The 13,127-nt window shown below is 40.2% G+C and overlaps 2 protein-coding genes across 2 annotated transcripts; one reads left to right on the forward strand and one right to left on the reverse strand.

Annotated features, from left to right (window-relative positions):
- Positions 1 to 353: 353 nt before the first annotated feature.
- Positions 354 to 6,110, reverse strand: DFA_08528 (non-SMC condensin II complex; the record flags this gene model as incomplete). Its single annotated transcript, XM_004355963.1, has 5 exons — positions 354 to 2,101; positions 2,618 to 3,125; positions 3,210 to 3,376; positions 3,444 to 4,663; positions 4,753 to 6,110. 5 exons carry the CDS (start codon positions 6,108 to 6,110, stop codon positions 354 to 356), a joined length of 5,001 nt encoding a protein of 1,666 aa, XP_004356016.1.
- Positions 6,111 to 6,311: 201 nt separating this feature from the next.
- DFA_08529 (armadillo-like helical domain-containing protein) lies at positions 6,312 to 13,038 on the forward strand (the record flags this gene model as incomplete). Its single annotated transcript, XM_004355964.1, has 6 exons — positions 6,312 to 6,363; positions 8,224 to 11,055; positions 11,151 to 11,389; positions 11,464 to 11,619; positions 11,704 to 12,334; positions 12,425 to 13,038. 6 exons carry the CDS (start codon positions 6,312 to 6,314, stop codon positions 13,036 to 13,038), a joined length of 4,524 nt encoding a protein of 1,507 aa, XP_004356017.1.
- Positions 13,039 to 13,127: the final 89 nt, after the last annotated feature.

The raw sequence follows: 13,127 nt of genomic DNA on the forward strand, positions 1-13,127 counted from the left end.
TCATAAATTAAATAAAATCAACTTATTCTATCGGTCTAACCTTCCTACCTGGGCTAGGGTGATCTATGACATAAAGAAAGGAGTGGCATATATATATGTCAATTTAATCCTAATATAAAAAATGTCTAATGGTCATTGGTTCGTCTGGTAGAGGGGATATTAGAAAATAATTAGCTAACCCCAACAGAAGTATGATTCCTTCTATAGTTGACCCCCAATCTAGTATTAGTTCTGGCAAATTGATTGTGTTTGTGTACCCACTCCCATAATCCATATTCTTGTTTTCTTTTTGGGAATATTATTTTAAATTTGGGAATTGATGGAAAATATAATTAAAAAGAATTGCAAGTTTATTATTTTCCTCTCCTACCTGATATTTTTCTATAAGGCTGTTTTTTTGGTTCTTCTACTACCTTTTTTTCTTCTTCTTCTTCTTCTTCCTCTACTTCTTTTTCTTTTTGATGATTTGTTTTAATTTTCTTATTTACATTTCTAGTTACTTTAGTTATTTTTGATTTAGTTTCAGTCACCTTTTTCTTTTTAATTGGTGTTGTTGGTTCTTCCTCTGATTCTTCATCGTCTGTTTTGTATTCTTCCTCTGAATCAGATTCAACATTTACTTTTTCTTCGTCATCTTCCTGTTCTTCTTCCTCCAAATCTTTCTTTTTGTTTACCAAATTTACATTCCATTTGGAAATGGGAGGTGTTGGTTTGTTTGGACTTGGCAACACTATATTATTCTTGTCCTTCTTTTTGGTTGTAACAGTTGTTGTAATTCTAAGTGGCAATGATGTTGGTACAAGGGTAGTGGTAGTAGTAGTAGTTTGTTTGGAATCTTCTTCATCTTCACCAATATTGAAATTCATTTTAATGACAGTTCCCATACTTTCATCTTCGTCGTCACTTGCATCACGCTCATCATCACTAAGGTTTCTATACAATGGTTGTTCGTTGAATCTAATCTTTTTCTTTTCCGATTGGAATGGAGTTGTACTACCATTGCTTGAAATTGAAGGTCTAAGTGCTGATTTCAATGGTGTTGCATTATTGGCACTTACAGCCATTGCCAAATTAAATTTAATTGGTGATTGATCAGATGATGATTGTTGTTGTTCTTGTTGTTGTTGTTGTTGTTGTTGTTGTTGTTGTTGTTGTTGTTGTTGTTGTTGTTGTTGTTGTTGTTGTTGTTGTTGTTGTTGTTGTTGTTGTTGATGGATAATCAATGATTTCTGAGCAGACATGGTTTGTAATTTTGATGGAGTGACTGATAAACTCAATCTACCACTAGTTTGGAATGGACGTAATGGTGTAGTAGTAGAGGTGGTGGTGGGTGTTGAAGAGGATGCAGCGACATTAAGACGACCAGGTGTAGATGCTCTTGATGGTGTTTTAAGTTGAGGAACTACAAATTTGGTCATGTCAGCCTTTCCAGGTGTAGTTGGGATAATCTTTCCAAGTGAAGCTCTCTTTTGGGCAGAAGGTGGTAATCCTCCAACATCTCCTCCATCTATCATGGCCTTGACTGGAGACTGCATAGCAGCCTTTTTAGTTTGAAGGGCAAAGTTACGTAGGTCAAACTCGATTTCCTTGGCCAACTGTTTGTTTGTGGCCATAATGTCGTTCATCTCGGTCTTGTAGTCACGATACAACTCACGCAGATACATCATGAGCTCACGGATAAGAGGTGACCGTTTCTTTTCGAGCATGTGCTTGAGTTCAATGACAATGGGGACGATGTTTTCAATGACGTTCTTTTTGACAATCGAGGTGAGTAGTTTGCCCTTGGCTTGCTCGGCAGCCTGCTCTTGCATGGTCATCTCTTCGTCGCCGTCGCCAACTGCACGCGTCATGGCGTGCAACTTGATCTCTTTGCTTGCGAGTACGGCCAATGCGTCATAGACCACACCTGCGCAGTCTTGCAACGCCATCTTTTCGTCGGTGACCTCGGCCAACACATCGTGGCACAACTTGCTGGCCAACTGGAAGCGATGCTCGTCACCCATGGCCGCGAGGAATGTCTTGTAGATAGTCATACGCTTGTGACGCTTGCTGTCACCGCGCAAGGAGAACTCGTCCGTCTCACCCGGGCTGGTGGCGGCCACTAAAGCCTTGTTGTTCTTGGTCGAAAAGACAATCTGACTGTGCATGGCTGCAAGATGGTTGTTTTGGTTGTTGTATGTGTGGTGTGCACGACACTCGTTGAGCACAAACACCGTCTCGATAAAGTACCCGTAAAAGATGTTGCTTCCAGCAAGTCCAGTTGCCGGCCCCTGCGCCTTGGTTGTCGCCGAGCCGTACTTGGCCTGCAACACATTGGTCAGACAAAAGTTGGCAAATGCACTGACCTGTGGCGACGGGTCGACGAGCGCCTCGACAAATCTAAAAAACAGTGATCCACGCCACTTGACATAGTCCTCTTGCAAGAGACGCGTGAGTAGGATAAGAGTCTGTCGACGCACCATCTCGCTCTTGTCACGCAGACACTGGGCAATGTTGGGGATATAGCTATCGACAATTGCAGTGTACCGGATACACAAGTCACACATGACAATCATCACGTTGTTTCTGATGACTGGTGAATCACTCGCCTCCAACTCTTTGGCAAATGTAGCTATACATTTCTTGGCCAACTTGTCGTCACTAAGACATAACTTGCCAAGTGTGATAAAGGCGTGTGCTCGGATTGACTCGGGAATCAAATCACCACTTCCCATCAATCCTTGATTAGACTTTCTCGAGAATGCCATTGTTGGAGCAATCAACGCTTGAACCAATGTCTTGATACGTGATGGAATCGAAACAAAAGTACCAATCTGTACAATCTCTCCAATGACAAACAAGTATTGTCCAACCTCTGTAGTTGTTGGAACACGTACCTTTTTCTTCTTTCCTTTTGTAACCACAACAATCGCCAATGGATCAATATTTTCATCTTGTTCCATCTTTTCTTCCTGTTCTTCTTCTTCTTCTTCTTCCTCTTCAATATCATCCAATTCTTCTTTTGTTGGTGGAAGAATGTATCTACCCAATTCACTATCACAAATAGCCAATACTTCCTTTGTCCATTCACAAACTGCCTTTTCAATTTGTTGTTTTGTTTTTTCTTTGTTTAATCTTTGTGTTAACTAAAAATAATAATATAATTATGATTAATTAGTTATCATGATTATATATATATATATATGTTCTTCTTTAAATCTCTTTCTTACATTAACCAAAACAGAAATAAATAATTGAACATGAGTTGGTAAATATTTAAATGATTTGACACGATCTAATAAATCTTGTAACAATTCTTCAGCTTGATTAACTGTTAAAAATGAACATGAATTATCCAATAATACAAGTAAATTTGATGTTAATGCAATAATATTATCTAGAAATTAAAAAAAAAAATAAGATGTTAGCATGATTCAATAATTTTGATTTATCTTTACTCTTACCTTTTTTAACATCAACTTTATCTTTATAAATATTCCAAGTTGATAAAATGAATGGATGATCTAATTTGTCTGGATTACAATTACCAATTTCGGCAAGGAGAGCCCATCCTCCAATAGTTGTGATAGTGTCGTTTTTGGCATCATTTTTGATCAATGTTTGGAGACACTTTATCATTTGTGGAGTGATGAGTTTCTTTTGTGACAATAGAAAACATGCTTTGTGTAGGAATGGTGTCATTTCATAGGTAAAGATATCATCCAACAACCGCCATAGATAATGTTTGTAGATGGAATTACCAGATTTGGAAGAGGCTGATACTTCTACAATAGCATCAAATATCATTTCCTTGACCATATCTAGTGTCTTTTCAGAGACTGATGTTTCCTTGTCGGCGAGTAATGGGAGAACGGTCGATCTCCAAGTATCAACCACACGAATATCGTTGGTAAAATGCTTGAGGAATAGAGTCAAACTTGATGCTACTTGTTTACGGATCAGTGGTGAAGAGTCGTCACGTCGCTCAGTCAGTACCGATAAAATGTCTGAATTACACTTGGCCGATCGATCCAACTGCAAACTCAACACTTCCAATACTTGAAGTGCCGATTTTCTAACACCACTCTTTTCATCGTCCGATCTCTTGGCCAAAAACGAGATGAGAGTAGTCGAACTGGAACCCGAGGTTGATGCATCATCCAATCCAAAAATAATCTTTAAATGTGTTGATAGTCTTGATACGACCTCTTGATCCTCTAATAGTTGTGCCAAACAACTCAACGCTTTGGATCGAACCATTGAAATCTTATCACTCGATCTTTGTACCAATATATTTAGGAATTTACAAATGTTTCCTTCTGTAATAGAGTTGATTGGTACTATAGCTGAGCTAGGTAGGACTGCAACTGCAGTATCTTTGTCTTTGTCTTGTGCAGCTGTTGGTTTTGGAGGAGGTAATACGACCTTGTCAAACTCTAACAAATCTTTAAATTGGAGTAGTGAAAGTGCCAACTCGACCGAGAACTGTCGATAGTGAACCTTGCTGTTTCTGGCATAGGTCATGAGGAAGTTGGCCAACCGCGATATCATCATTGGCGATCCGATCGCCGCCAAAACACGTGATACACTGTCCACTGTATGTCCTCTATAATCTGCCTTTTCCGACACATGAATACAAACATGTTGTAATAATATAAATATATGATCATGTGATGCTTTAATACTATTAAAAAAAAAGAAAAAATAAATGTAAAGTTAGTATTTTTTTTTTTGATTTCTTTTCTTTCTTTTTTTTTGAATGATTCCTCATACCGATTACCAATCTTTACTATAAACTCTATAGCCATATCACGATCAATGACAAGTTGACGTGGGAGGACTGATGGAACGACAAACATTGATTTGGGGGATAGCGTCAACACTTGGATAAACTCTTTGAGGAGAAGAGGGAGTACGTCGCCAGCAGCACCGTGTCTACCGCTGACCAACGTGTCCATGATCTGGTAGGTAGTTTTGACAATCTCCATTTCCTCGGGATCGATATTAGCTCCACGTGTACCGCCACCTCGTCCACCTGTCTTGTTGGTCGTCTTTGGTTTCTTAAAGTTGATGGTCTTGCCAAGTGTTGTTAGCGATTCGGCAGTGTGTACCAACGAGTCTGGTGATCTATACAATGTAAATCGGTTCAACCAAAACTCCATATCATCCAACAAACTCTTAATCAATTCCAATAATCTTGATGGACTTATTGACTCTTGTCCTGGTTGTTGTTGAGATTGAGATTGAGATTGGGATGAGTTTTCATCATCTTCTTCATCACCCATTTCAGTATCTTCGTCATTGGTCTTGGTAGCAGCCTTTTTCTTGGCAGCTGGTTTGGCAAAAGGGTCATTCTTTTGTCTGACTTGTGTTTCATTCACCTTGCATGCTTGCACTAGTTTCAAGACGGATCGGTAAGTCAATGGATGGAACATGGTATGATGCATAACACACATATACAAATACACCGACGATGCCACAAACTGTACTTCCTTTCCACTCTCCTTACTATCGATGAGCCAGTACATCAATATTGATAATGACTGTATTGAAATATTTGATGATTGTATAAAATCCAAGAATACATTGTTCATTGGTTCTTGTTCCTCTTCTCCTCTTTCTTCAGTATCTATATTCATTTTCTCTTCTTCCTCCTCCTCTTCTACTTCTTCTTCCTTCTCTTCTTCTTCAGATGATGATGATGATTGGTCACTGTCATCACTATCATCTTTATTCTTATTTTTCTTATTATTCTTGGACTTGTTGTTATTCTTCTTCTTCTTTGTATTGGTTGATGTTGCTGTTGTCTTGTTTTTCTTTTCTTGTTGATGCTGAGTACCATCGATCTTTTTCTTTGGTACAGTTATTATATTGAGTAGTGGGATGGCAGCAGTTGACTGCTTGAACAAAAGGAGTATGTTGGTGAGTGTAGACACACCGAATCGCGACGCTACAATATTGAGTGTCTCGCGATCGCCACTTCCCAAGTCATCGCCACGCCACACTGCATTGACCAAGTCGTCAGTGATATCATTGCCAATCTCCAAGAGTGACTCTAATACATCTGCACTAACATGGTTGTTATTATTGTTTGACTTGGTTGTTGTTGTTTTCTTTTTAACTCCTCCCATCTTCTTTATTTGAATGAGATTAATATATATATACAAATCTACTCTATAGGAGTAAGTAGTAGAGAAGAACTATAGGATGGGGGTAGGTATGTAATAATGAAACTATAATGAATGAATGGGGTGGATCGTCTTCTGCTCTATTATTTTTGGCGCCAACTTTTTAAAATCCAAAGTAAGAGTACATTGTGAAGTTCTTGAAAAATGTTTGTCCGTTTCAATGAACAAAAGTGTTGTGTTTGTTTGGTGCGGGATAGTAGGATATTATCTCCCAATCCAATAACCACAAAACAAACCACAAATCTTAATCTAATAATCAATCATATATGATGATCAAAAAAAAGATAATAATGTTTATCAATCTTGAGGGTGGGATGACACCTTGAAGAACATTCAATTATTCTTTTATTTATTTATTTGATCAACTCATCTTACATCCATCACGCACGTGTCTTGCGTGTGCCTTGTTGAAACTACCGTTTATCGTCACATATTGTATTGGTTATTATTGTTTTATCTGTACGTGTTTCTGTCAGAGACCGACGGACAGATATCACATGACAGCTATTTTTGACAGCTGAAACAAGAAGAAGATGACGGATCCATCCACCGCGCGAGCACCACTGAGACACCCTCCAAAACTGTTTTTTTATTTTATTTATTTTTTTGATCAAACAATTCAATTGGATAGTTTTATCACCCAAAACTCTAGTCCTCTTTGAATACCAACAACATAAACAAGCCTACCTTTTATCTTTTGTTCGATAAGATAAGAAAGAAAGAGAGAAAGAGAGAGAGAGATATATATACAGAGAGAGACATAGATCATCACTCGATCAATAGTACTATAGGTGTAAACAAGGGTATGTTGGTACCTCTTTTTGAAGAACACATTGAACTTGATTGGATTGATTTTGGATCGTTGCCGTCACATCATTTTATCGTATCACACGAGAATAATAAATAACAACAACGACATCGACATCGATAGCGACATCGATAGCTCAAGCAAGCTAACTAGCTTCACAGAGAGATCTACAGTACATACATCTAAAACACAACGATTCGATCAGATCAAAAAGACAATCACACCCAACTTTATAAGCACAACCCATTCACCTCACCACCTCAAAGTCAAGACACAGACAGGCGTGTCATCATCCATCACCCACATTTCACCAACCCACCCACCCACACCATCATCATTAAAAACACAAAGCTTGTTTGTTGGGTGACAAAAAATTAATCTTCGAGCGAATCATTCAATCACATGTTTATTGTGCTTATATATGTATATCATTATTAATATTAACTGTATATCAATCAGTCAGTCAATTAATCAATCAATCCATCATCATCCACATATCATTCATTCATTCATTCATTCTGATAATAATATATCATAAATCTATATAACATATATAATATTATTATTTATTAATCATACATTCTCTCTTCTTTATTCAGCAGCAGCAGTAGTAGTAGCAATAGCCAATAACAGCAATAGCAACATCTTTATTCACAACAACAACAACAACAACAACAACCATTGTACTATTATAATAGAAAGAGACATATATATATATATACATCATACATAGTTATATAACTATCCTCTATCCTTATCCAACAACAAAGAATCCGTCAGTTTGCAACCAAATTCAACCTTTTTTCGAATTTGATTTATTTTTTTAATTTTTTTTTTTTTGTAATATCAGCCACCTTACAGAGACAGATACAAAAGTTTGTTGTTGTTTATCATATAATAATATATCACAACACCAAGTATTAGTTAGAGTAATAGTAGAGTAAAATAAACCATGTCAGAGGAAACAAGTAAAAACTTGGCCTCGTCAATGGGTCGAAGAGGAACCTTTTCAAAGGCAAAAAGCTTTAGAAAGCCTGGCTTCAACTTGGAGTCGAATCAGGCATCGTTGTCAAACGGTGGTTCTCATACATATAAATATCTAAGTATGTGTAAAGTAATGTGTGAATAATAGTTGGTAGTAGAGTAGAAGTAGGGAGTAGAGAGAGCAGAGTATAGGAGGTAGGAGAATGGATTAAAGATATTAATACAACTTGTTGATTATTATTATTATTATTATTATTGATTTAGATGGAGGAGAATATACAGGACCAGAAGTTAGTAATATTCAATCACCACCAACAACACCACGTAGAGATAGATCATCATCGATAGCATCCAATTCGTCGACATCGTCGGTTGGAGGCATTACATTTGACGACGAAGATTCAAAGATACCCGTGTATTTGGGATCGGATGGAACATTGTACAATAAATACTATATAGCAGTCAAGATACTCGGTATACCGGGCGGCAACGATGAGCAGCCATCGGGCGCGACACCCAACAACAACAGACCAAAGCCATTTACAGGAACAGACAGCATATTCACATCGTTCCCGTCAGAGCACGGTGGCTTTGACAACTATTTCGATTACGAGCAATCAGTGTTGGATTGGAATTCACAGGTTGGCAACGCACTCAACAACATTAAATTGCCGATTGCTATGGGTCGCACCTACAGTCGTCCACGCATCACGCAGGGTAACGACCGCATCAGAAAGAACTCAGAGGCATCAAACGACGATTCATTTTCAACAAACGATAATGCGAGCGACCCAGCTGGCGACACACACCCACACCACGGCAGCAGCGGCGGCGGCGGCGACAATGAGTCAAAGCACAGCGATGGCGCACCGACAATCGGTCTTGACTCGCGTAGTCGTAGTGGCTCGGACGCGTCGACTGGCTCGTTTGAGGGTAGTGGCCAGATTGGCCTGGACGGCTCGTCGCCGATCGACGGCAGTCCCTCGAGTGGCAGTCTAACAGGTTTGGTCAACGGCACGCGCAGTCGCAGCAACAGCTCCACTTACTTTGACCCGCGTATCAACCGCTCCAACTCCTTGTCGCCCAAGCAGTCGCTGCAGTCGCGTCTCGGCGACAGTGGCGACTTTAAGCTCGGGCGTGGAGGCAGCGTCATGAGCATGGACGAGGACCGCTGGACGCTGTCCAAGGATCCCTGGGAGGCACAACTCATCCTGCAAGAACCCGTCCCCGAGTTTTACAACAGTTTTGAAGAATACGAGTTTGCGATGCGCAATTGGGCGATCGAGGTCATTATCAAGACACCCGTCCTCCCTCCCCATGCCAATCAACTCGGTCAGCTGCCAAACGGCGGCAACAACAGCGGTGGCAGTGGCGGCAGCAATAGCAGCGGTGACCAAGCATCCAACAGCAAGCAGGGTGGTGCGGGTGGCGCAGACGGAGACGCTGCGTCCGGCCACAAGCACGCTGCCGCCAGCCGTTCGCTCAACGCGGTCGGCACCGACGGCCTGCTCGACATTGACATCAAGCAGTGGATCGTCCGCAGCGGACTGATCGACATGACACCCGAAGAGCAGCGCGTCGCCGAGCAACATCTCGACGTCATCGACCGTCTTTTCAAGGCGACATTTGGTAATGGCGGACGCTTCTTTGACAGCGTCGCACTCAAAGAGGACAAGCAGTGGCAAAAGATGCCCAACGGCGAGGGCAAGATCAACCTCATCGACACGTTTGACAAGTGGTACCGTCGCAAGCTCAACTGGCATCGCAACTCGCTTGCCAACTACAAGGGCGGCATCTGGTCGGTGCATCTGCTCATGCCGGCCATTCCAACCGGCTGGAAAGAGTCAAATGTGCGCAAGCAGGCGTTGTTGCCACCACTCCCCATCCGCGCGCTGCGTCGTACCGACATCCAGTCAGAGGCAGACGGCAAGCGTGTAGACACGACCATCGTGTCGCCCGCCATGCCCATGGACTACACCAAGATCCTCAAACCCAACATGAATATCCAGTACATACTCGGATTTTACGAGAGTCCGTCTGTTTCTACGACCAGTCCATTTGCACCAACCGCGAGCATCTCGGCCGAAGAGACACGCCAGTACATCAAGATTGCACGTTTGTACGACCGTCGTCTTGTGCACTCGTACCGCTTTGACACATTCTACTCGTGGTCCAAGTACCCACAGGCTGCTGGCTTGCCCAACACCAACCAGCCACCCGATGTACTCGCCATGCTCCAGTCGCAGAAACAAGATGTCGAAGCTATCCTCATCCAACAACCATTCGAGTTTAGTAGTATTTTGGCACTTGTCAACACTGCCAGTGTCTACCTCGACAAGTTCCAAGAGTGTTTTGATTTTGATACGTCGGTTGGAATTGCCGCGCACTATGCTGTCGCACTCCCACCCATTGTCACGCAGATTGTCGCACCCACCTCACCTGCCTCTCCCGGTGGCGCCACCACCCAAAGCTCACTCGGTCAATCCACCTCGTCGATGGCCAACCCCAATGCCATCAACAACACGGGCAGCGCGATTGGCAACATGTCGGGTTCATCCCCTAACCCAATGGGAACACCCACCAAGCAGTACAGTAACACCCCCAACTCGCCACACCACCTCTTGGCCAGTCCCCCCAGCCGATCCGGTTCGATTGGCAGCTTCACCTTTGGCAGTCCTGCGTCCAACAAGATTCTCCTCTCACCATCATCGCACAATCCAAGTCTTTTGGCAAACATGAGCAACAGCAGCACAGGTGTCGAATCTCCTCGACCATCGCATCACTCTAGAATGGAACAAGTACAACAACAAGAGAACAAATTGACCAGCGGTGTTGGGTCTAGTGGCTCGCCATCACAAAGCACAGGTGGTAGTCCACGTTCAACCACTGCCACCTCTCCTCTTTTCAACACTCTCACCTCTGGCTCTGGTTCTAGTTCACCCTACACCACCAACTTTTACAACTACATCTCTAGTCACACCTTCCCAGAAATCCTCACCATCTTTGAAAAAGTTAACAGTCCATTGGCTCATGCCAAACTTTCCTCCCTTGTTCTTGCTTGTTTAGCTTCAGATAAAGGTTCCCTTTTAATTGAAAGTATTATTATTTCAAAAGGTAAAGTAAACAAATACAAAACAAAGTACAGAGTATAAATAATTAATAATTAATTTTCTTTTCCTTTTTTTTTTTAGATATACAATCATTATATAGAATTGCTCAAGCAACTACCTATTTTGATGTTGTACCACTTGATTTATACCCATACCCAACTCATTTTAATCTTGTCATGACCTCACAAATTGCAAAGGGACCAACTCAAGAAGTAGTTAGATTGGTATTTATGTATTATTATTTAAATATTATTCATGAAAGAGTACAATTCTACTCTTCAAATCCATCTGTAATATCTTGTATAAACTCTTCTAAAAAAGTATGTAAACACGTTATAGTTTGATAAAAATCATCATCTCTCTAATCTAAAATTATTTATTTATTCTTTTTTAGGAAACTGCCGAAAGAATTGGAAATCAAATTCAATCCGATAAAGAATTATTATCCAACATATTCAGAGCATTGGGACGTAAATCTTCAACCATATCACATTGCTTCTTATTTGTTCTTGTTCAATTAATGAGAATGACTGATTGTCCTTCAGTTATCGTATGTAGTCATAGAAAAGCAAACTGTTTAGATGATGTAGTTTTAGAGTACTAAATTGTTTATTTCATTTTCTTTTTTTTTTAGTCATTCTTAAAATTAAAAGATAGTATATTACCACATTTACGTGATTTATGTAATAGTAAATTCCTTCATTCACAATTTGCAGCCAAAAGAGTCTTTTCGATTTTACAAGAAGACGGATGGAAAGAATTCCTCTATGCCGAATACTCTGAAAAGGATGCATTGATTTCAGATTTAATGTTTGCCAAGGAATTGACACCAAGCAAGCTCAAGATTAGTATATCAAAGGCAGGTAGTGCCCACCAAAACAGCTCTACCACCACCTTTTCCAACAAGGGATCACTACTCAGTGACTTGGCACTCAACATGTGCATCAGTACTCTTGACGGCATCAACTCGTCTGCTCAAATCCCATCGGTTAGATTCCTCCTCAACGACCAGTTGTTTTTACAAATCTACAACAACATCAAGTCTAGTGGAAAGACTGGTGACCGTAACCTCGAAAATCTATCACGTCTCTTTGCCTACATTTGCAAGACTGCCGTTCGTTTCTCCATGATCAAAAAGAGTGATCAAATTAAAATCAACAAAAAGAGCACTACCGAACAAGAAATCCTCATTTCACCACCATTCATGTTTGAACTGCTAAGTTTGGTTACTACTTCTTCAAATGAAAAACCAATTGTAAAAAATTGTATGTATTCAAATCGAAGAGAAGTTCTCAAAAAAGTTGATTAAAATAATAGTTCTAATTTATTTATTTATTTTTTTATTCCCATTTTAGATATGTTGGAATCATTAAGACATTTATTAAAACAACCAGAATTATTTGAAATATTAAAGAAGGAAGCCAATTTGTACAACAAATTATTAATTGTATCATGTCGTGAAGGCAAATATCCAGAGTTTAATCGTAATAGTTGGAGACTCTTTTTCCAAATCATTAGATTGCATCCAGGACACATTGAATTTTTGGAAAAGAGTAAATACCTGTCACAGTTTATCGATATCATCAACACGAACGCTGGTCCAGTTGTTCTCTCCAACTCTCTTCATTACCTCACCAAGCTCTTTGCCCTCGTTCACTATGAGAACCGTCGTGCAACCCTTTGGAAGGGATCAGTGTCAGACTCTAAGCACACTGAAAAGGATGTCAAGACACTGCGTGACTTTTTCACTGAACGTCACATGTTTATCAAGATCCACATGGTCTATAGACGTTATGTAGAAAGCTTCCCAGGTCGTCCATTTGTCCATCTTGTCAACCTCTACCAAGCCATCTCTACTTTACCAATCTGTCAAAAGTTGTTAAAAGATACAACAAAGACTTCAGACTATAAAGAAGGTTTTGCAAAGATTTCAAAATGGTTCAAGGATGAAAGTACTCCAACTAAATAGAATTAAGTAAATAGTAAAAAGTAATAGTAATCCCCTCCCCCCTCCCCTTTAATTTAAAATAATAAAATAAAATATAAATAAATAAATAA

Source organism: Cavenderia fasciculata, assembly GCF_000203815.1.
Source record: "Cavenderia fasciculata unplaced genomic scaffold Scf_ET2XIPL01COFD4-5, whole genome shotgun sequence".
Classification (NCBI taxonomy): Eukaryota; Evosea; class Eumycetozoa; order Acytosteliales; family Cavenderiaceae; genus Cavenderia; species Cavenderia fasciculata.